The sequence below is a fragment of the Halyomorpha halys genome, unplaced genomic scaffold (assembly GCF_000696795.3).
Source record: "Halyomorpha halys isolate HHAL.00 unplaced genomic scaffold, Hhal_1.1 Scaffold161.1, whole genome shotgun sequence".
In the NCBI taxonomy this organism is placed as follows: Eukaryota; Metazoa; Arthropoda; class Insecta; order Hemiptera; family Pentatomidae; genus Halyomorpha; species Halyomorpha halys.
Window position 1 is genome coordinate 588,177 of NW_027105190.1, and position 24,838 is coordinate 613,014.

Sequence of the window (24,838 nt, forward strand, 5' to 3'; positions counted from 1 at the left end):
ATAACTAAATAGGCAAACTGTAAGTTATAATGGAAAGAATAGAATATAAAAGAGGTTCTTTTTTATTCGTTTTCCCCATATTTTTAGAGATGTATATGACGAATAATGGTGCTCATTGAATCTTACTTTTGTTTATCGAAGAATCGACATATATCCATCTTATCCCTTCTAAGATGTGGTTGTGATCTTGTGATACGTGAAGATGTCAATTCAACAATATTACCTTCCTAATTATAGAATGTTTCCAGAAAGAATCCACTGTCTAATATGTTCACTACTTTCTTTATTTTTTTTTTCTTGAGTCCCAAACATCTAGGGGGAAGCCGCGGCTCCCCCTCCTTCCGACTGCCTCTGCCCATGGTACTTGGACATATTTTTAATATTAATTACTATGAATACCAAAAGCACAAAATTTAATTTTTTAACATTAAACTTTTAGATGATACTTTTCTTTTTCGCTCTATGGATTTGTATTGAAAACAAACAGGGGATAAAAAAAAAAAATACGCATAATGAATAATGGGCTATTAAGTACAATAATTTAAGGTAATTATTAAAATTAGAAAATTAATTAATTAAGTTAGGGGGGAAACAATGATGTCTGATATCGAATGACACGGTGAATATCTCCTAATTAGTCTAAGATTCATCGAATCGCTATTAATAACGTCAATACTGAACGTAATCAAGCAGCATAATCACAGAATCGTTTCTATGTAATTTGGTTAAAAAGACGGGGCGAATCCGATAGATAAATTTTGTTTTCTATTTTGTTTATATACTAATATATCAAAGTTTTGAAACATTAAATGTTAATTTTATTCGATTTATTTAGATTATTTTTTCTTTCCTTGAAACCATGTTGGTATTGGAAACTAGATACAGAGGTCTAGTATCTTAATTTTATTCATCAATTCTTATAATACTCTTCTATGAATAGCGTGAATTAACAAGTGATTCGAGAGAAATTTAAAGCAAACTACGGTAGGCCTTATAACAGATCTAGCTGGACAAAATTATTTTATAAACGTTTTCTATGCTACAGATTTAGAAAAAACAATGTTTTAAAGGATCAATAACTAGTAGTTATGAAAATAAGCATTAATTTTGTAAATATTGACTTATCAAGAACTTTTCATTTTTTCGCACGAGTAATTGAATGACATTTGATAACACCTAAACCAGAGTACATACGATACCGAGATCGAGAGTAGGTGCAAAAAAGTCGCCATTATCAAATAAACACTTTTATTGGACTTTTTTAATTCATCATTGCATTGCCAATAAATAAATGAAAGTCTGCTAGTCAGATCTGATGCAAAAATGCAGCTGTTTCGAAGATTCCTTTTAAAATTAAAAAAAGTGTTACTTCCTTTCAGAAAATGGTTAAGTTTTTTCCTAAACTATGCATGGCATACACTAAATGTCATTTATTAATTAACTTAGTTAGTTAGTCAGTTATTAATTATTAAAAATATATATATTAGAGTATTTAATACGCACGCCCTCATTTTCTCAAAATTTTAAATCAAAAAAAGTTTTAGTGTCAATTGACACAATACCGTCATTCACTCATGTCTTCAGTTGTATTAATTATTTCTTATTATCACATTACTTCTATATTTCAAATATTCTATTCCAAGAATAGATAACTTTTTCCAAAAATAAATAAAAGGACTTTTAACATCTTAAGAATTAATATTTCTAATGAAAGAATACTCTTCACTGATTCCAACAACGGTGCTTAATACAGTGAATTATAGAAATATAATCATACTTTGAAACAAAGTTGTTTTGAAACTTCGTTCCAGTCGAAAACTGAAATCGAAATTTTTGATGATCGGAATGCTTCCTCTTAATATATATTCCATATATAGGGAAGCTTAAGTAAAAAGGACAAATTATTAGTTCAAAATTTTAATTCAAGAAAACATTCTATAGTTTCGTGATTGAAAAATACTTACAATCTTTCAAATTCACTTTTAAAAATTTTTACATTATAAAATATATTTTACGCTTTTTCATTTCATGGAAAAATTGAATTTAAAAAAATAATTTAGATCTTCAGTTTTTTTTATTCTCTAATTATATTGTCAAAGCCACAATCAATTTCCAGTTTGGTAGTAACCGAACATTACTATGTGTTCATCCTTTCTCAAAATTATAAATCTTTAGATGCCTGCAAATATTTTTAAAATGAACCTGCGATTATTTACATTGTATATGAATCTAAATTTGTAATTCGACTACCTGTGATGAATTAGTTCATCTAGAAATAAACATGAATTAGTTGCATCAGTTTTGATCAAATAATAGTTTTTATCTATTTACAATCTCTAAATATTTATATTTATAACAATAGGTGTTCAGGAATATCCGAAACAATAATGTTTACATCATAAATTTATTATAAAATAAAATATCACAAATTAACAAAATTAAATTAAATTAATTGATTAAAAAAATAAGTGTACTGCTTTTCTTCTTGTTTCCTTTAAATTAAACTTAAGTAACACATTCATAATAAACCAACTTTTTTATGGATGTTCATTTTAAAAATTAACAAGAGAGAATTCTTTATTAATTTTTAATATTAAACCAAACAGAACCATATTAAATAAGAAATCAGAACCAAAGATTTTACATATTTATGAAAACTCTTTTCTAAATATTAATTTTAATATATGTACTAGTTTTTTTGGTGACGATTTAGCTCATTAGCAATTTCAAACTATTTAATAAACAAATTTTCACCATAGTCCTTAAAAAAATATATTAAATTAAATTATATTTTATAAAGTATAGTTAAATTATTCTTTTCCATTTTCATTTTTGAAACCATCTGCTTATAACCTACTTTTTGATTTAATAATTTTTTTCTTTATTTTGATAAGCATTTACCTAGGAACGTTCACCATCTCATATCTATACATATCTAAAAAATAAATTAAGTAACACTGTACACTGTGAGACCTTACGTATCTTCTATTCCCAGACTATAACCGATTGTAATTTGAGTTTTAAGTTTTTCGTGATAGGAATAAACGACAAGAAAAAGATACATATTTACAGCATATAACACAATCATATATAACGTTTTGTCTAGTTGCTGAATAGATGGAAGCATATAGATATTATAAATCATAAGCACTGAGCCTAAGATGAAGAAGAAGATACATAGAATGATAGATAATACCAACCAAGGCCTTATGAGGCATATCTTTCTCATCATGGCACCAAAGAAGAGCATGATGTTGGTGACTAATCCTAGAACTACAATAGCACACAACACACCTGTTAAAGCAGCGAAACCATAATCCGCACCTTCACCATAATGTTTTTTAACATACATCCCGAAGTACTCATGACTCTTCGGTAACAGTAACACAAGGGCGATGAATTCCAACAAGTAACATATTATCCCGAAAATGGATATGAGGAGGGAACCTGTCTCCAGGTTGCAGCAGCAGCAGCATTTCTTCAGCTGAGGGAAGAACATGTCACTAGAACTGGAGTGCCCGAGACGACTGACTGCTAGGATAGTACGAAATGCCTTTTCCTCCTTCCTCCAAGGTTGCCACCTGGAATGCTAATACCATCAGTGGCCGGAGGTGGAACTTGTGTCTGGAGGGGGCAACTAACCAAAACATTTACGCCACATATTTCATGTGGAATCTGGTACAAATGAATTCTGGTTAATACCGAAATAAATAAAGTTATTAGCTAATCAAAAGTATACTATAATATATGAAATCGGAAGTATCCTCTGTCACACGACCTGTATTGTCAGAACTCGAGAGAGATTCACCACCTTATGGAAACCATTTCTTAATAACATTGGAGCTTGACAAATTAAAAGATCAAAAACGAAATATGGATTCATGAAGTCAATTTATCAAGTCAGTCTGTTGATTATTTTTATTCTAAAAACACTTGTTACTGATATTAAATTAAAACTAATATTTATCTAGGTTAATAAAGATTTAAAACATTATACAGGCCATTATTACATTATAAGTTTAAATAAGATGAATAAATAACAATAATTATTAAAAAGAACTTTTAACATCTTAAGAATTAATTTTACTAATGAAAGAATACTCTTAACCGGTTCCAACAACGGTGCTTATCGTACAGTAAATTATAGAAATATAATCATACTATGAAACAAATTTTTTTGTAACTTAATAATGTAATTAAAATATGAAAGAGAAAAACCAAGTTGAGAAAAAAAATAATAAAGTGAAATTAATAAAATAAATTATTAACTTCATAATCAAATACAATTTAAGAGCAAGAAAGAATAAAAAATAAAATAAAGAAACAATAATAAAAATTGATAATATAGAGTTTATAGCAGGGCACAACCTTTATAGTCTCAGAGCCAATTCAAAAAATCTACATAATCTGATAAAACTTTGATATCTGTTTTTTGAATCTTTATTGCAATACTAATAAAGAAATGAGAGTCAACCAACCATGATCATGCTACCTGCAAAAATGGCGGCTGGTCCGAAGATACCCAAAATTCATTTTTATGTTAGTTTTTAGTTTTTTTTAATGTGTATTATTTCCTTGCAGAAAATGGTTCAATTTTTACTTAAAATAAACAAGGGATATATTGAATGCCATTCAAAAATAAATATTGAAGTATATTAGATATACGCGCCCAAAAGTTTTTATTCCAATGGTATTTTTTTTACCTAAAATGTTCGCTCATTTTTAATTTGGCGTTCCATACTCTTAAAACTACATGAATAAGACATTTATAGAACATAATTTAAAAAAGAGTATATTTTTTAACATACGAGCGCTAAAAAATATCTATACGTCTATTAGTTCCTGATATAATGAATTTAATAAACCAAACGTTTTTTTATAACATCGAGAAATCAAATGGATCAAAATCACTAAATGAAGTGAATTAATTGTTGGCATATTTCATGGAAAGAATTACTCCGACAGAAAACTAATCTACAGTATATTTAATTAGTTTTAATTTGAGTGCTAACTAACACTGTACGTCTAATGGTTCTTGAGCTATAGTTTTTATGTGCCAAAAGTTTTTTCAAAACATCGAAAAGTCAACACTTAGTGAAATTATTTTGGCAAATATTAAAACTACTATTCCTACGAGGATATAAATCATAAACTACCTCAATGTACTTCTCTAAAAAAAAAATAAAATAAAATAAATAAACCGGAAATAGAAACGGGCGTTATGTTGATATTTTGCTGTCGTTAAAATTTGTAACTTATTAAAGTTATATTAACTTTAACTCATTTTAATATCATTAACTCCATTAATGAAGCCGAGTAAGATAATATTAATTACATCTAGAATATCATTGCAGCTTATGGTTTGAAATACAAAAATAAAAAAAGGCTACTGAGTATATGAATCAGCATAGCTTACTCTGTTTCTGGAAATTACCATTTTCCTGCATATTTCTACTGCATACGTAATTAATTATATTTCAAGGTATATCTTGTTTTGTTTCTGTATAGGTGTATCAAGGAAAATATCTTTACACATGAGTAAGGAGAGTAAAAAAATAAAATAATGCCGGACAATTTTAACGCTAATCCTATCTTTCCTCCAAATTCGCGTTATAAATTACGACATCAAGGAACAAATTTGGTTCCATTTCTGTCCGTCAGTCGGTCTGTAGTTTTATTTGTGTTAGGGCATGTCAAACGATCCGTTGACTTGATTTTCACTTCTTTTGCTTGAGAATGTGTAGAATGTTCCTTAGCACCCTTTTATTTCATAAAGGGCATGCCCGATTGGGCCCAAATTCGGTAGAAACTTGTGGATTAAATGTGAACACCGAATTTGATCACGTACTTATTTTCTTTCTTTTCAAGGCACAAAAACCTAGGACAAAAAACATCTTGTCTCTTTTATTTTATCTTTCGGACTTTATTTTGGACAATTTTATTTAGCACATACTTTAACATTCTGTCTCCTATCTTCTCTTTGAAAGATTTTCCTTGACTTCTAAAACTTGTAATTGGACTCTTTAGTCCTATTTGTTGACTTCCAACTATTTGTCAAATTTCTGCATATTGGACTGTTAACAAAATAAGTAAAGTGTAATTTCAATAGATTTCGTCTACTGCCTTTGCTTACCCATATGAAAAAAACCCTTTCTCTATACAACTATATTTCAACAACAGCTCATTCCCTAGATGTTCTTCACAAATGATGAATCATTATTTACCTAGCCAATAGAAATTTCCAGAAAATATAATTTAAAAAAAAATAAAATAAGAGGTAATAAAAAAAAATGAAAGAAAGATAAATAAAATAGTGAAGAAGTTAAACTGACCTATGTACTTAGTTTTTTTTTCTTTTTCTGAATACCGAAAGCATAAAATCCATTTTTCTTTTGACATAAAACTCAGAACTAATACTAATAATTAACTACTAATAACTTTTTCGCCATATTGATTGGTACTGAAAATTTAAATGCAGTGGATAAAAATAAACAATAAACGATGGACAAGAAACTGATTGAGATAAATAAAGCAAATAATTATTAAAATTAATAAATTAAATCGGAAAAAAAATCATATAATGTTTGATCTCAAATCAACGCGGGGAATGTTTCCTGACGTATCTGTCTTTTTCCTGATCGGTAGTGATGACGTCAAGACCGGACATAATTAAGCTAATAATCTCAGACATCAGAGAATCGTTTCTGAGTAACATAAGGAAAAAGGAGTTGTGCACTTGATGTGCAATTTTTTTTCTTAAACGTTTATATCTTAAAATATCTAAGTTTTAAAATATTAGATATTACTTTTATTAAATTTATTCCGATTTAGTTCATTGAAACCAAAAAATGTTTGGATTGGAAAATAGGTAAACAATTCTAGTTTCTCATTCAAGAGAAAATTGACGTTGGTCTAGTAACAGTATTTCCTTATAGTACAAGAGCCGGGAAGAAAAAAAGGCAGTTATCTCACCCCAATTTTTGTTACTTCAATAAAAACAATGTATAATTATTAGTCAAAATTGATGAGTCTGCCAAGTATAGGTAGGGGGATTAAAAAATGGCGTCTGTTTAAAACCTTAAAAAAACATTGATTTGTGATTCGGAGCTCTATATTTTAAAAACTACCAACAACACTAGAAAATCTAAGAGAACATTATTTAAAAAAGAGTAAATTTGCTGAAATATTAGCCCTAAAAGAGCTATTTACGTCCAATAGTTCTCGAGATATAGCTTTTTAAAAAGCATAATTTCTTAAAAATCTACTGAAAGATTAGTAGTTAGTTAATTTATTTTGAGAAATCTATTCAGGACTATTTAACGTACAGATGTCTATTAGCACTCAATGGACTATACAGAAGTTTATGACCTTTACCTTCGTAGGAATCGTAGTTTTCATGATATTTGCTAAAATAAATTGATTTATAGTTGTTCGGACAAAAAAATTTGATTTATGAAAAACTTTAATTCAGAAACCAATGGGCGTACTGATGTCTGCCAGCGCTCAAATTAAAGCTAGTTAAATTTACTACATAATCATGTTTATCTTTGTAGGAGTAGTAGCTTTTATGATATTTGACAAAATAAACTCACAAAATGTTAATTTCTAGTTGTTCGTATAAAATGTTGGATTTTTGAAAAAATATCTCTCTAGATCCATAAGACGCACATAGGTCTGCCAATACTCAAAATAAAGGAAATTTAACTTACTATAAAGTAGTTTATGACACTTATCTTCGTAGGTATAGTAGTTTTTATGATAATGAAAATTTGTCCGAACAACTATAAATCAATTTATTTTAGCAAATTTCGTGTTAACTATTACTCCTACGAAGATAAACATAATAAACTACTTTATAGCTCATTAAACCAGCTTCAATTTGAGTACTAATAGACATCTGTACGTTAAATGGTTTTTGAGATATAAATTTTTCAAAATAAATTCACTAACTACTGATCTTTTTGTACGTCCCATACAACATTTTTATGAAATGTTGCTTTTTAAAAAGCTATATCTCGAAAAATATTTAAATTAAAAAACTCTATTAGAGCTCATATTTTAACAAATTTGCTCTTCTTTAAATGGAGCTTTCTTAGGTTTTCTTGTATTGTTCCTACTTTTTAAGATAAAGAGCTCCGAATGAAAAATTAGTTTTTCTTTATCGCTTTGAAACAGCCGCCATTTTTTATTCCCCTATACTACCTATAATTGGCAGACTCATCAGTTTTGACTATTAATTATACATAGCTTTCATTAAATTAATAATAAATTGGGGTGAGATAACTGCCTTTTTCTCCTCTTGGGCTCTTGTACTATTATAACGTGCTTCACTCCTGTCCCTTCATGGATTGTAGGAGTACGCATTTATTTTTTTATAAATTTATTTATATCAATCCTTATAATTTTATTCAATGAGTATTTAGTACTAAGTAACCTAATGAAAATTAGGCGACATGGATTACCAAATTGATCAACTACCATAATTATTTTATTTATGATCCTGAAAAATTAAATAACTACCTCTAAGGAACATGATAACGATATCGTATAGGTGACTAATTCGTGGTTAAGAAAAATACGATGGAATTACTTTGGTTTTTATTCCAATACTTGACTGATATATTTGTTAGTTATTACTGCCCATTACAAACTAGATATGTACTATCAAAATTCATTTCGCGGTATCATTGCGAAATAAATGATAATTCCAGTAAAGAAACGAAACCACACTCCAGCACCCCAGGCATTCACTGTCTCATAATCCCACAAAATATTTTTATTTTTTTCACGCCATGTGAATTTTTAATACAAATTTGGATTTATGAATGTTATATTCGAAACTCACTTACTCGTAAATAATAATGAAATATTTTACTGATTTATGAAGACATGCAATTGCGTTGTAAGAGTTAAGGAGACCAGAACGAAATTTCAAGGCAACAAACCACTGACGATCACCACACCTCACGCTAATATATTGAGATAAAATAATTTAAAAAATTCGGCTCTAATAAAGCATATTTAGGATTTTTTTTAGATGGTGGTTTCTCTTGCTTTTGTTTTCATTAGATAAGAAAAGAGAAAAAAAATATACTCAAGAAAATGCGTCACTTGTACCAAAATTAATATTTCATTAAAACATACCATATAGCCGCTTTGTTTGAATAGTGGCACATTTATATATATGTCTATATATTTATTTTTTGTCTGAACTATTCCATATAGTATACTGTAGTCTTCGCTCCATTGTAACAAACCTACCAGCTTTAAGACACCTTACAGTACGATCGTACTAGAAAATGCAACGCCGGTCTAGGTTACTATCCTTGGAGGGGAAGAGGGCTTACACTCAATAACTGTCAATTCAATTTTTTGTACGTTTCTCGTATGTCAATAATATTAAAATAGAGTAATTTTTAATAATTAGAGAATGGTAATTTTTGTTGATAACTTATGTTTACATATAGTAAAAAAACAAAAACATTCCAAGCTCCAAGCTCACCCAACCATCCATATCGTTTACATGCAAAATACATTGAAAATAAAATGGATAAATTTATTATTAAAGAGTTTGATTGGACTACATTTATTTCTTATGAGAACCCTAACAAGGTGACTTTCGTTGCAGCAACTAAAATATTTCAACATGTTCGATCTTCATGGAAACTCAATTGTTGCCGGCAAAATGGAACGCACATGTTTATGCTTGTTTCCCCACATTGGCGATAAAAAAGCTTCTCTTGATTTTCCTCTTGCAATTCCGTCGTGCTGTATCAATATGTCACTAGATATCGAACGATTTATAGAAGTAGTTACATTACATTCCGCGTTGTACGATACAAAAATAAAAGAATATGTAGATAAAAATCTTTTTAAAAAGTTGTGAATTGACTTTGTACTTTGTACGACGAAGTCCATTTTGAAAATGAAGTTAATTAAACAACTTTCAGATGCCAGTGGGCGCTTGGAACATTAGTGGAAAACTTTTAACCGAATAGATTATTTAATCACCAAGACCAAAAAGTTGCCAGTATGAGGCTAGCTTAACTGGCTAAAATTGGGCTGATTCATAAATGGGCCGTTCGAAGCGAGTTCATATCCAACCTGTGGGGTTGACTTTTATTTCTGTGGCGGTCTCAGGCAATGAAAACTAGGGCCCCCTCTAAAATGGTTAGAAGAGGGTGATAACCTGCTTATAACTCCTCCTCCCCCACATATTAGAAATGATAAGAAAAAAATGGTACTTACTCGGCAATCACTGTGGCTATAAAATTGGAGATCATTGGTTTCATTCTGGGTTCAATCACTCAATTTCAATTACCTGAAATGAAAAGTACAGCACATTGAATCGTTTTAAGAAATGTAAAAGGTTTTATTTTATTTTTTTATAGTTTCTAATGTTGGCCATCCTGAAGGTTAAAATGGAACACATTTCCTCAGATAACATATATAAATGTCCTGAAATATCCAATTTATTTTTTCCTTTTTTTAATTGTAATTATAGTTATTTATTATATTGGCTCTTTAAATTGTCAAAAATATTTATAGAAAAGGAAAAAATCGAACGTGGAGAACCGCTCGGGACCCAGAGTGAGTTCCTACCTTTCCCCTCTCCTCTCTTCTCCCCTCCCCGCTCCAATGCCCCTACGAATGGATAAAGGTGCTATGTAACAAATTTTCAAAAATGTATATCTTCCTTTGAATTGAGGTTCGCTTCCTTACTCTTAGAAGCATTATTAAACTGTATATCTTAGCGAATTGGCTGAATCACTACTTTAAAAAAAATTGTAATTGTCATAAAATCAAAATTTCAAATTAGTAAAATAACACCTTCTCATCCACTCATTTCTTCAGTTGTATAAATTACTTCTTATTCTCTTATTGCTTACCTTTATATTAAAAAAATAAATACTGACATCTTTGGAATTGATTTTAGTAATGAAGGAACTAAATTTAATAACAAAGTATTATGTTAAGATCAAATTAATGAATTTCTGATTACTGACAAAGTCACGTCAACTAATTAACTTTCGGAAAATCAAATTATTATATATTAGTTTACAAGTGAGAGCTATGAAGTATGAATATGCTTACTTACAGGTATTGGAACGTTGACTCAAAAAAGGATTTTAAACAAACTTCACAGTCACTGTACAGAAACTTATAAAAGCTCGAATACTGCTCGTAATGTTTCGCGCCATCTCCTAATTAAACTAAGCTGTTGTAGAGAAATACCAACCTAAGTTTTATACTGAACTAACAATAAAATATTATATTTTTTTTTTTACCTTCCAAAAGTATTTATTATAATTCTGATTATATTGATGTATGTGTTTGTTTATCAAATTGTATTTAATAATAATAACTTCATTGAGCTGAAGCATTTGTAATTATTTTGCGTTTTATTAAAAATATAATATATTTAAAAATTAAAACTTATCAATTAATAATATTCTATAGGTAATATTTAGTGATTAGTTATATTCTGAAAATTCCTCGTATAGCTAACAATGCTTATAATGCTTAATATTTTTCGTCTTCAAAATACAATACCTATTTGCAATAAAACTGGGAATGACTCCCACTCAGTAGGAATAATGTTGCTACTGTCCCAGGTGTGAGTTAATAAGTAAATTAACAAAAAAGAGATTGTTCATAAACTTATAATATAAGTAAATATGTATGTCCTTTATTAATTATGAAGCAAAAACTTATTTCAATCATGGATGATATGATTTTATTATAGTTCCAATGACTTTGTATTATGAATTTATAAAATATGCTCATCCTGGTCAGTGAGTGATTAAATAAGCATTATCTACTTAATGTTATCTTATTAAGTTCTTGCCTACTTTATAAGTATAGACATATATATCCTCTGTTTGCTCTGTTTTCTTTTTAAGATCAGATTATTGGTTATCATAATCATGAGAGATAGTTGACTGTGGATGACTTATACAAGGATAAGATGGTTTGGGGGTGCGGTCAAAATATAACACAAATAAGTTGAAGTAACTTGTTTAATCGTGCCAACGTTTCGGCCAGAATTTCTAGCCTTCATCAGGGCTATTAGCTTGAAATCTTACTGCCAAGTCACGATTTAAAGATTTCAAGGTAACGACCCTGATGAAGACTAGAAATTCTGCCTGAAACGTTGGCACGATTAAATAAGTTACTTCAACTTATTTGTGTTATATTTTGACCACACTCTCAACCATCTTCTCCTCATATAAATTATTGATTATCATCTCTGTAAAAGTAAAATTATATTCTATTTAACATATTTATGTGTTTAGGGGCCAGATTGCTTACAACATTATGAATTAAACAACAAAGTATTTGTATTTCTATTTATTATGCTGCCCCTACAAATATATCTAAACTGATGACTATTTGTGACATTGAATTAAGATTGAGTAGAATAACAGGTTATTAGATTTGTTTCATATTTTGGTCGATTACATTTGTTAGCATTGTTTCAAGTTTAATTGGTTTATTTTAAGGTATTTAGTTTATTTCATATGGCTCAATATAAAAAATTATATTTTACTTTTAGTCAAAGAAGAGCCCAGTTGAAGAATTGGTTGACCAGGCTGAGGCTGTCATTTCTCGCCAGGGAACTAGTCCCAGGGTGTATTCTGCAATGTCAAGATCCATAACATCTGCTTGGGATAACGTCAACAGTCATCTGCAATCTAGGAGTCGGATATTAGATTTAAATGTAAATTATCATAGGTATGTTGTAAATATTAATATGATTTATTTTTATGTATACTTTTACACAATTATCTGTAAAATAATTATTGTGCAATCATACACACCTCAGGTTAATTACCAGTCTAATGTGAATTTCTCATAAAGTAATCATCCTCTAAGAAAGAAGATAGTTAACTACTGAATAATACTTTTTCTGGATCATTATGAATTTTAACATTAGTTATTAGATTTTTATAAATATATTAACTTCTGTTTTTTTTTTTTGTTTTGTATATATAAATGTTATATATTGTTATAAATCATGTTGTTTTATACAAATTATTTTTGATTATTCCAAAATATCTTTTTCTTTGGATTAATGATGTAATTAAATCTTTTTTCTTCTTTTCCTCATAGATGGGCAGAAGAATTTGATGACTGTTGTACTTGCACTGAAGTCCTAGCTGAGTCAGAATTGCCAGTAGATATAGATGAAATGAGATCTCGTATCAATGAAATAAAATCATGTGAAAGAGAAGCTTTAACTAGACTTGGAAGGACATTAGCTGCTGGGGCAGAACTACTAGGGGCTCTTAAATCTCTTCGTGATTCAGCAACTCTTGATTCGAGACCTGACCATATCAAACTGTCTTCAGCTCTAGGTAATGTCGTGTTTGCATTATCAAGCAAGCATATAAATGGTTTTAAAAATGTCTATTCCCTTTTAATAATTTTCTTTATGTGTACTAAACACTAATGTATACTAACATTGATGAATGCTAAAAGTTGAAACTTTTGCTAGACATTAGGGATCTGTCACTATGTTTCTGAATTCATAAAAATCTTTTGTTATTGAGTCAAATTATTAATAGATATGTAATTTGACTAAAAAATGGTAGACTATGGAAATTATATTCTTCATACCTGTCCAATGACTATTTGTTCATTTATATTGCTAACATGATTCAGAAATTATAAAATTTAGCAAGAAATATATCCAAAATATTATCATGAAAAAGGTTGTAAAAATTACGAACAGTAGTTATTACCAATAAAATTCTTATTTAGAACTAACAACTCTTATTCTAAAGTGATTTTTATCAAGTTACTATACAAAGATTTGGATTCACTAAACCTGACAAATATGAACAACAATGGGCTTTTAACATCAAACTATGACAGAAGTGATATGTGTATATAAAGTGAAGTTGATTATTCATATTGTTATTTTCTATTTAATAACATAAATTATAGATGTTTCAACTTTTTTAGCTATCGCTCAGGTTGAAGGTTGGATGGAACTTCTTCATGAAAGAAGAATAAAACTACAAGATAAAACATCAAAATCAGTAACTGAACTAGAAGAGTGCTTAGAACTTGCTCTAATAACGTCAGAACTAATGAAATTGCAGAGAAATCTCGAAGAAAAATCAACTGCCCTTGTTAATACTTGTGACCAACTTGGAGATACTTCTGCCTCCGCTAGTCTTTTACTTCATGAACATTGTAAATTACTTCCAGAAGCAAAGGTAAGATTAAAAATCTATGATTTTACCTTAAGAAATATAATAAAAATAGTTTATTCTTTATTTGAAATAAAAATAATATACAACCAAAATATATGTTTCCCAAAAGTTTTTAATAATAGTTTCTGCCATCCATTGCTTATTCTCATTTAAGTTGAATATGTTAATATACTTAATGAATAAACTTTCAATATTTGTTTATAATTATATTAAAAGATCTGTAGAGTGTTTCTCATGTACCTTGTTAGAACTTCAATAACTCCAAAAAAAACAAAACAAAAATATGATTTTTTTAAATCACAAAGATGTTAAGATCATAACTGAGAGTGTCCTAACATTAAAGATGTTCTAAATACTGTCCTTAATTGGTTACAAGTTGTATACATTGTATATATGTAAAAAATACATTGTCTGACCCATATTGCAACAAACATGTAGTACTTCTTTTGGGGCCTTGTTGTGCTTCTTTCTGTGAATGTTTTCCTATTTTTTTTTTTTTTTTATCTCCTGTTCAAGATCCAATTTTCAATGAAAGCAAGGGCTTTTGACAGGTTGATACGTCTTATAGTCAGTCATTTATGGGTAGTCGTGGGTATAACATTCCCAGTAATCCATTATCTTTGCTGTTCTCCCAAAAATAATAATGATATAAAATATAAGATTGGTGTTTTAGTTATTCAGCTAAAGCTATTTCTATAAAGATTATCTCTTAAGTACTATTTATTTTTATTTTCAGGAAATGCAAGAGCAATCATTGAAGATAGTTCGTTTCAGTGAAGAGTTCTCTCTTCGTGGCCATTTTGCTGGACCAGAGGCTGTCACACATGCATATGTTATTCTGGAACAAGCAGCCTGCTATGTTTCTAATATTGGTAAAAGAGAAGAGAATCTTCAGAGAGCTATTGCCTTCTTTACATCAGCCGAGCAGGTAAATACTTTTTGTGCTTTAATCAAATTTTGTTGACTGTAGTATATAAATTATAAATCAGTTTATGTTTTAAGTTATCATTTCATGCAGTTAGAGTTTTTAATTATTTGAAAAATTTCTATTTTTGTGAAGAAACTTCATAGATTTTGGTATACTAACTTAATAGGAATAGAAAACCTTCCCTTTAAAAAGTCTTGATTGTGTTTTTCAGTTTCCTCTAATTACTGGATTCTTATATGCTCTTAGTTTGCTGAATTGTTAAAAAGTTATATCATTTTGTTTCACTTTTTGTAATTTCTCGATTTCTTGAAGCTCCTTATTTTACATAATGGTCGAGATTTAAACTCAATTCTACAGAATGATCAAGTTTACTGCAACAAGTATCACCACTAAGACTGATCCTTCTCTAATTACCATTTGTCTTAAACGGATTCTGTAATTCTCCAATATGCAGAATTAAAGATGAACCTAGTTTGTCTGATGAAACTGAGTCCACACATCTTTTGAATGAAAATTCCTAAAATATTCTTTTCAATGATTAATCAAGTTAGTTTTTGTCTGCCATTGTAAAGTCTCCTACTTCTGATACATAGCTCAAAACTGAATATATATTTAATATTAATATATTTAACTGAGTATTTTTTGAGATTATCCGTGGCTCTATAACCAATGTATCTGTTTCTGAATTGCTTACAATTTCAAAGTAGCTCCAGCTAGAACCTGCAATCCTTCTGTTGCCTTCCTAAGTTATCTTGTTTATATTTTATTTTAAAAATTAATCATTAGCTTCTCTATTTCTAAAAAAATAAATTCTGATCTTTTGTGAATGAAAGATCCAAATTTTACGAAAATAATTGCTACTAGTATGTATGTTTGTATGTGGCTTTTGGGTGTTATATGGTTAGTATATCTTATTTTCTCACTAAATCAATAATTTTGTTTTCTAAAATAAATTGTTATTTTTTTGTTCTAGTTATTACTTTTCTTGGTCCTCATAATGTAAAGTATATTTTGTTCCTGACAAATCCTTTCATTAAATAATCCTCAGAAACGAGTTTCCATAAACAAGTAATTCATAACCTTAACACCTCAAAAATGATCATTCAATTACTAAAAAAAATGAGTGGGCTTTTAGTGCAATTAGTAATACATGTGATTAAGGGAAGCCGAAAAACTTTCCAGTCCTTTTTAAATATTTATTTTTTTATTCTTCATATTTTTTTAAGGTTTAAAAATGTTTATATTTCTGTTTTAATTTTCATATTAGATGAATTAATTAATATTTGTATTAATATGTACTCTCTAGACGTTGATAAAGCTCGACCAACTTGAGGTTCAGCTGTCAACCGCTGAACTTGGTCTTGATCTTGACCAATTGAGAATTCTTCATGAAGAAGTGTCTAATTCCTTGGAAGAAGTTACTGATAAAGTTCTTCAAGAGGGCTATAAAATCCTTGAAGAGACTCCAACTGCTGAGGTATATCAGCTAATTATTTGTGTATTTTCATGTTTGAAATGTAAATAATAAAAAGGTTTTGGTTGGTTTTTTAAATTTAATTTTATAAACTTGTAGATTTACTATTACTGCTGTAGAATTAATAGAACGTGACTGGTATCACTAGCAAAATTGCTAAAGTTTCTGTTTCTATTATAAAAGGGTTGAAATTTAGTTTTGAGAAAGAAGCTGTGTATTTAAAAAAGCAATAACTATGCATCTTGGGTTGCTGCCTTATGATTTTAGGAATTATTTTAATAATCTTTATATAACACTTATATAATCTATGATGAAATATTGTTAAGTAGTAAACAATTTTAAATTGTATTCTTGGTTTATTATTATTATTCCTTTTAGTTATATTATAGTTATTGTTTTTTTATCACAATATCATTATAGATGAATGTCTTTGAAATTGTTCTATATTGAGTTATTATTAGAGATTGTGGTGGTAGATTCTGCCTGTTGTTCATTTTAGCTTTTATTTGTATAAATTCTTAAGCCATTTGTGTATGCTTAACTGTTGGGCACTGACCTTCTATATCTTTGTTTAATTTGATGGTTGGTCAATCTTCTTCGTCTTCAATCAATATGCTCTGTTTCTCTTAAATGCATTACAATTTATATAATATTTCTTTTCAAGTTCTTCTAATTAAATATTTCTTCCTTATGTAAGTACAAAATTTTTTAGTGAGCTTCTCTTTTATGATTTAGAACTGTACGAGATTATTTTTTCCTCTTGTTATTGTAATAAATTTCAAATATTTACTATTTTAATAAGATATTTATTAATTTGTATTTCCTTTTCTTAATTAATTAAATTATTAAAATCAACAATTACTTTTAAGGGTGTTAAAAGAATGGTTGAAGAAATCGAAAATAAGAAAATCAATCTGAGTGTCCAGTGCACTGCTCATAAAGAAGAAAATATTCGAGCGAACGCAGCATATAAGATTTTCATCGAAAAATATAATCTTGTAAGTAATATTATTGCTATAACTTATTTTTTTATAGCAAATGATAAAGAATTTTTTATTACAAATCACTTACAGAATTGATAAAAATTCAAATTTGCATAGTGTCTGTTGCTACGGATAAGCTATCTACGAAAAAAATTAATGTTTTTTGATAATTTTTTTATAAAGGAGCAATTTTAAACAGTTTTTTTGTTTTGTTTTTTCCCCAAAAAGATATTTTTAAATTTGTTTGGATGATTAACTGTAATTTTTTTAGTAGAATTTTTATTCTTTAAAGTAAGGATGTGTGAGGGATTTAAAAAAAACTGTTTTGAAGATCATAATACTGTAATATTGAATACATTTTTGAAGTAATATAGCTTGATTGTACTTTATTTTCTAAGTGCTATAATTTCTTATTTGTTCTAGCTGAACGCTTTTCTAACTAGTTTGGAAGGTTACCTCTCTGGTGTGACCAACATGGGTGACGATCTAGTATCTGCTAGAGAGTTTCTACAAGTTTATAAAAGAAACTTGAATGATTTACAGGTAATAATTCTATTGAGGCCTTCATATCTTGTAAAAATATTCACAAATATGTCTTACCTTATAAACAAATGCTTCATTTTATCTTTTAAGACAAAAACACTGGAAATCAAAGCATTAATCTCAAGCGCTCGTGAAGTGGGTGGAAGGAAGCAGACAGAAATAGCAGATACTTGTCTTGAACTAGAATCAAGATGGTGCTCCTTGTCTACCACTCTTGAGTCAAGGGTAAACTTAGTAAGCTCCTATGTCAGGGCCCTGTCACTGTCCCAGAATCTGAATACACAACTTGATGCAATAAATGGTATGTAGAGTGTATTGTAATAATTTTAATCTATACTATCTTGATTTTACTTTTTGTTAATGAATAAGACTTCTTTATTTTTAATTTTTTAGATATCATCAAGTTAAGAGAAAATGAGTCCAAAGGTGAACAGCTTTGGGTATCTGCTAAACAGCTGAGAGCACAAATGGATAACACAGCAACAAACTTCAATCAAGATTCTATGAAGGTATATAATTTTTAATTACACGTTTAGAATTAAATTATTACAATCTTCTAACCAATCAAATGAATGCTGCAATGGAAAGTCATTCTAAACTGAGGACTTTAACATAATAAAAAAATCAACAAAGCTTCCCTACCTTTTGTAGTGAGGAAGCAAAAACTTAAAATAATAATTTAATTAATGAAATCCTTTTATGAATATAGAACATTAATTAAAATATAAAAAATACTTTGGCAATAACAGCAGCATCGCTTAGGAATACATTATTGTGGAATTATAAATCTGACAGGATTATTATATAAGCAGTTGAAGGAGCTGTACACATAGATTCATAATATGTACTTCTGTTCTTACTTTTCTTCATCAGCCTAATCTGGAAGTAGTGGCATTACCTTCTGTACTTTCTCTGTCCAGCTGCCTCTCAGGAACTGTTCTGTCTTATTTTCTGTGAAATAAGTGGATTGGATTTTTCTTCCTTACCATATAAATAACTCTCCACACATTGGTTCCACTTACTATTAATGGCAATAGTCTCATGCATTGATTTGATATATTCTTAATCTTGACATCAATACAACTCTAGTTCCCCTCGGTTTCTTCTTTAAATCCTATTCAGCTTCAAAATGCCAATTTCTTCAAATAGTTTAATTAAAAATATAATAATAATAATAATAGTAACAATTAAAGACTTAACAAACCCAAACGTTGGATAACTTTACCACCAATTATTGTCTATACACATCTGTCCTGTGACACCATCCAAACCCAAATCCACAAGATCAATTGTAGCACCATCCTCTCACTTATTTTTCAGTCTATTCCTCAGATGTTAACTATTGTTTCTTTACTTTTAACGAATCCCTTCATTGTTAATCTCTACAACCTTACTATTTATTTTATTCACTGCATTACTATCACCTGAATTATATTTTTCTGGTTCAGATCATCATGGGCCGTCTGTAGCTCAGGAAGTTGAGGCACAGGTCTTTGCAATCTAGGAACTGCGGCAGTGCTATATAGCAGCAACAACAGTGCTCAGGTGACCATTAGGTAGCCAATGAGAAGTGTATTTGATTAATAGAAGAGTATTTGGTCAGGTGACATATGGCAGGAGATTTGAATTTAAATTTTTAGATTGACCTAACCTTAACCATTCTGGTGATCAGTCATGTGACCAGTTATCTGATCATTAGGCAGCCAATCAGAAGCCACTGTTGGGTCAGGTGACCCATGGCAAGGGATTTAAATTAAATTCTACTCAACCTAGCCTCAACCACTCAGGTGATCAGTCACATGACCATTATGCACACCCTCTTTTAGTCACGTTACTATTATACTGACTCTTTTTCGTCAAGTGACCACTAATTTTCCCTACTATTGGGTGTTCAGCCAATCGCTGCACTCCATTTTTTGCTACCATTTTTTATTTTGTTTGTTTATTCTCACTACCCTGTGAGAATAGAATATACCTTGAACCTTATACTTATACCTTATACTTATACCTTGAAGTATAAGGTAACTACTTTTTATACGATAACCTTCTTCAACCATTTTGAGAGGCTTGAGGTGTTGATAAGAACTGAGTGGTTGGATGCCATTTTTTAAAATTTCTTTTGTTTACCCTCACCATCCATAAAAGTCAGGGAATCATTTTTTATATTATAATCTTCTTCTAACATTTTGTTCTTCTTGCAAGTTGAGAATTTGCAATGAGCTTAGTGTACTTGGTCATCATATTGTTTTTCTCCTGTTTGAGGGGCTTAGAGTTTGGATAGGGATTAAGGATGCCCAGCCACTGTTTTGTTTTTTGTTTTGTTTTTTACCTCCACAAGGGGCAGTTATCAATTTACTTTGAAACCAAAGAATGTATGTGTGTAACAGAAAATATTTCAGAAAATTCAAACATTCAGAGTTGAACAATGAGTCCAGCTGATTTAACGGAGTGCTGTGTGAGAGTGCTGTTGTTGGCTGATCATACAAGGATTAACTATTATTGATGTGTATTATTTAGGATTATTTTTTATTATTCCTAAGGCAAGCATAGTTTTGTTTATTCTATTTTTATTCTTAGTTGATTTTACCCATGTTTTGGCTCAAGTCAAGGTCCAAGTAATTTTTTTTCTTTTAATTTACGAAATGAAAGAGTGATGTCTTGATTTGTTGTAAACACATTATTTTCTTTGATTATTATATAAGGCAATAAAGCTAAAAATGCTGTTCAGTTAATGATGAAGCGGAGGAAGGAGTATCATTTTTTACATTTGTTGGACAGGCTTGATTAAAGAAATGTAGATAGGGTGACAAGGTCTTCAAAATTAACTATTGCTCTAGGTAGCCATGATTATCATAATTGTGAAGTAGCATTGTATCATTGGCTCTAAGATGGATGATGGAAAATTATGGCCTGTATCTCAAAGAATAATAATGATTAATCAGTAATCAAACAATTTTTTAATATGAAATGCACTGAATTTATTTGCACCACTATTTGAAGTTAATGTGATATTCTTATTTTATGATAAAAAAAATTCTAATCTTCTTCAGCTTCATTATAATTCAAATAAGCTCTGATTTCTCTACTGTAACACAACAACTTTTTCTATTATGTAAATATTTAGTGATTTGTACTTCCCATATTTGCCTTTAAAATCAATCAGTGTTTCAGAGTACTCCTCCGTCCTCAGGGTTCTCTTGTATAATAATTTTTTTTTTATAATATCACAAATGTACATTGATTATTTTGTTAAATTAAAAAAAAAAAATTGTATTGATAGGGCACAGAGATCTGCGATATTGAAAACAAAAAAGAAAAAGATTTTTGTTATACAAAAGAACCTTGAGGACAGTGGAGTTCTCCAAAACATTGGTTGATTTTATATATTTTGAATAAAGGAGAATCTGGAAAGTAAAAATCACTAAATATTTATATTACATAAGTTGAACCTTTCTGGTATAGAAATGTGGAGTATAATAAGAAGCTTTTTCTATCCTATTTAATTATTGTTATTGTAGAGGAAGATAATATCTCTTAATCGATAAACTAGTCATAGTTCCAATTCCTCAGTTTAATATTTATAAATTTCAATTTAAAATAATTTTTATATTGTGGGAAAAAAAAACAACATTTTTTAGGCCTTTTGGTCTTTAGAAAATATTACAGCTTAATAGGATATTTAGTAAAAATTATAAGATTAGCTGTTTTATACATTGTTTTAGCTTTAATTCTTCATATTTTCTAGACATGTTAATTAACTTTTCCGTGATCTTGTTGGAGTTTTTGGATCATTAGGATAATATGATAATCTTTTCCATGAAAATTAGTATTGCTTATTCTTATTTTACTCATTACTAGTTTTTGTTTTGTTTTGCCTCCTCTCTGTATCCTAGGTCACCTCTGTTGGTGTTAATTACATACATTGTTCTAGAATGTATTAAGTACATCATTCCAAATATGTCCTTATTTTTTAAATCATTAAATTCAATTTTCTTACATGACTCCTTAACATTTTTAAGATATGTTGTTATCTATAAATATAGATTTGTGAGTATCTCCTATGACTAATTATTTTAGTGGCAATTAAACAGAGATTTTTGATTATTTGATGCTGTTGGTTTTTTATCTATTATTTACTTATGTTATTATTTTTAAATTAATTTATTGAGTATACAATTTTAATTAAGATATCTGCTGTCTGTACTTTTAATCTTTGATAATTTATTATTAGAATGCCTACTGACTGTACTTTTTTGATGATCTGTGTACTAATTTAATTAAAATATAAAATCTCAAGTTACTTCATCTGACATTTTAATGAGTACATTGCATCATTATAGATATATTTACCAAAGATTATATTTGTAGATAATATTTGTGTATAACATTTAGAATACTGTCTAAGTGATAGAAAAAAAGTTTTAGTTTTTTATGGTTGATCTAATTTTTTATGATTCCTTCATGTGTGTATGATTTTTGTGAAAGTTAATTTGTAATAATTTTTATTTTTGTCAGATTTTACAATAACATTTTCCTTGGTAAATATATAAAATTTTCTATTTATGATATCATTAGGTGTCAATACAATTTTACATTTTGTTTATGTTCACTTATAAAATATTGTTGGTAAGGAAAGTTGAAATTTAACTTGTACATAAGACAAAACTTCTAACCAAAAATGTAACCCATGGGATTTCTTTGAATAATTTTACAATAGAATGTTTTAATATTACTTGTAACTGAATTAATTGCCCACCTACATATTCAGCAGAAAAAAATTCTAAAAAAAGATTGAAAACATATCCTGGTTTAGATTTATTTTATTTTTTGTTTATGTTAATATGTAAAGCAGAAGGGTTAGTTTGAACATGCTAATTTCTGAAACTATACAATTATACAAAATATTTATTAAGGAAGGCTTTAGGCTTAATAATATTATAATACAAAATGGAACAGTGCAGTAACCATATACATAATAAAAGGGTTACTTGTGTAAGAGCCTGTAATTGTCATGACAACTAGATACCCTTAAAAGTTTATCCACAAACCACACCAATTTTTTAATAAATTTGATATTGTTGTGTGGCAACATTTTACCATGATAAATAGAATCAGAAGATAAAAAAACAAAATTTATTTTTGTAATAAAAATGTGAAACTTAATTAAACTTCATTCCTGTTTGGGAAAATTTATTGTCCGGATTCTGTTCTTAAAGATGTGTAGACTGAAAAACATTTTATAGGTCATTATTTTGTTTTTTTGGAGATTACTAACCTTAATAAAGCTACAGTTAATATGATTTTGATGAAATTTTAAGAGATGGTTATTGAATAGGTACCTATATGGTCCTGAATCAATTTTGTCTAATTGAATTCATTAGTTTTATTAAGCATTGCACAGAAGTCATTAGTATATTTCTTGACATTCCTAATCATATATCTTAAACACAGCTATATACATATAGCTTACTACTTAAACTGGCTAAGCAAGGTAACAAGCCAGAATAATACAGTTTGATCAGCCTTCCTTCATATGGCAAAAGTTATGAAAAAAGTTATCTTGAACTATCTCCGAGATTTCTTCAAAGAAAACATTCCTAAACAGCTGACTGGCTTTATTACTGGACTCAGCACAGAGCGAGCAATGGCAAAATTATAATCAGAAATCACTTGAGGCATCAAATGTAACTTTGTGACAATAATGATATCAATTGACTGCTCCAAAATTTTTTATTCAGTTTTGCTATGTCAAAAGCTCACTAGCTAAGAATCTAAGGAACAGCTATACTCAGCTCAAGAATTGTTCTTAGGTTATTGTAGCTTAATCGTTGGGGTTAATCTTATTCTTATTAGTTATATATTTCTCATCATAAATATTTTGTGTTTTTGTTTGATGGTAATTCATTAAAGAACCATTCAAAGGTTTTGCAATCATTGAAGGGACCCAGGAGAAGAGTTAAGTGCAAAGAGTGTTTTTGTTTTTTTATAGAGCAATGTAAAAGATCAAAAATCTAAATGACTTGCAATATATATTTGATCCTATATATATATGGTCAACTGTCAGTAAAAGGATTAAATATATATATATATTACTGACAGTTGACTAAAAGGTAAGCAGCGAATATAAATATGTAAGACCAATAGAAAATTAAGCTTAGACCATTAAAAAACTTAAAAGTTCATAGCTGAAATGTAACTTTTAGAGATGAGCTTAAATATTATCGCTACATCTTCAATTAGATAAGGTTGTAATTATTAATTGCAATTACTTTGGCTTAACTAAGTCATTGTATTCAGGGACCACTATCACAATTGCAGTAATTTGTTAGGTAGTTGTAATTTGTTTAATTTTATTTCTGATATTACAAAGTTTAATATTAGTTAAGTAATTGTAATTGAAATTACTTTTTACCCTACACTGATTGATCAGATGTGGTTAAACTTAAGCTGTAGGAATTATACCATGCATCATTCCAGTTCCCTCATATACTGCTCAGTTACTTTACAGTTGCTTGTTTACTGTGCTAAATTTAAATGAGATCAGTTGTTTAGATTATAGTCTATTTTTTCTCCGTCCGCTAAATCTTAATTGTTTTCTATCATTTTAAAACCATAATGGATAATTAATTATTTCTAGATGGTGAAATTTTGAAATCCTTTCAATTAGTAAATCTAAAAATAAATTACT

General features: G+C 28.8%; 2 protein-coding genes across 7 annotated transcripts in view; one reads left to right on the forward strand and one right to left on the reverse strand.

Annotated features, from left to right (window-relative positions):
* The window catches only part of LOC106678806 (uncharacterized), a 286,482-nt gene that overhangs the window by 218,814 nt on the left and 42,830 nt on the right, over window positions 1-24,838 (forward strand). For all 6 annotated transcript variants that reach the window (XM_067049279.1, XM_067049281.1, XM_067049285.1 and 3 more), the window contains 9 exons: window positions 12,557-12,735; window positions 13,114-13,358; window positions 13,969-14,225; window positions 14,959-15,150; window positions 16,457-16,627; window positions 17,494-17,622; window positions 18,031-18,150; window positions 18,241-18,451; window positions 18,544-18,659. In XM_067049279.1, the coding sequence (XP_066905380.1) occupies window positions 12,557-12,735; window positions 13,114-13,358; window positions 13,969-14,225; window positions 14,959-15,150; window positions 16,457-16,627; window positions 17,494-17,622; window positions 18,031-18,150; window positions 18,241-18,451; window positions 18,544-18,659 (1,620 nt within the window). The remainder of the gene's footprint in view (window positions 1-12,556; window positions 12,736-13,113; window positions 13,359-13,968; window positions 14,226-14,958; window positions 15,151-16,456; window positions 16,628-17,493; window positions 17,623-18,030; window positions 18,151-18,240; window positions 18,452-18,543; window positions 18,660-24,838) is intronic.
* LOC136796235 (lysosomal-associated transmembrane protein 4A-like) lies at window positions 2,475-3,553 on the reverse strand. Its single transcript, XM_067049315.1, has one exon. It carries the CDS (start codon window positions 3,497-3,499, stop codon window positions 2,975-2,977), a length of 525 nt encoding a protein of 174 aa, XP_066905416.1. The 5' UTR covers window positions 3,500-3,553; the 3' UTR covers window positions 2,475-2,974.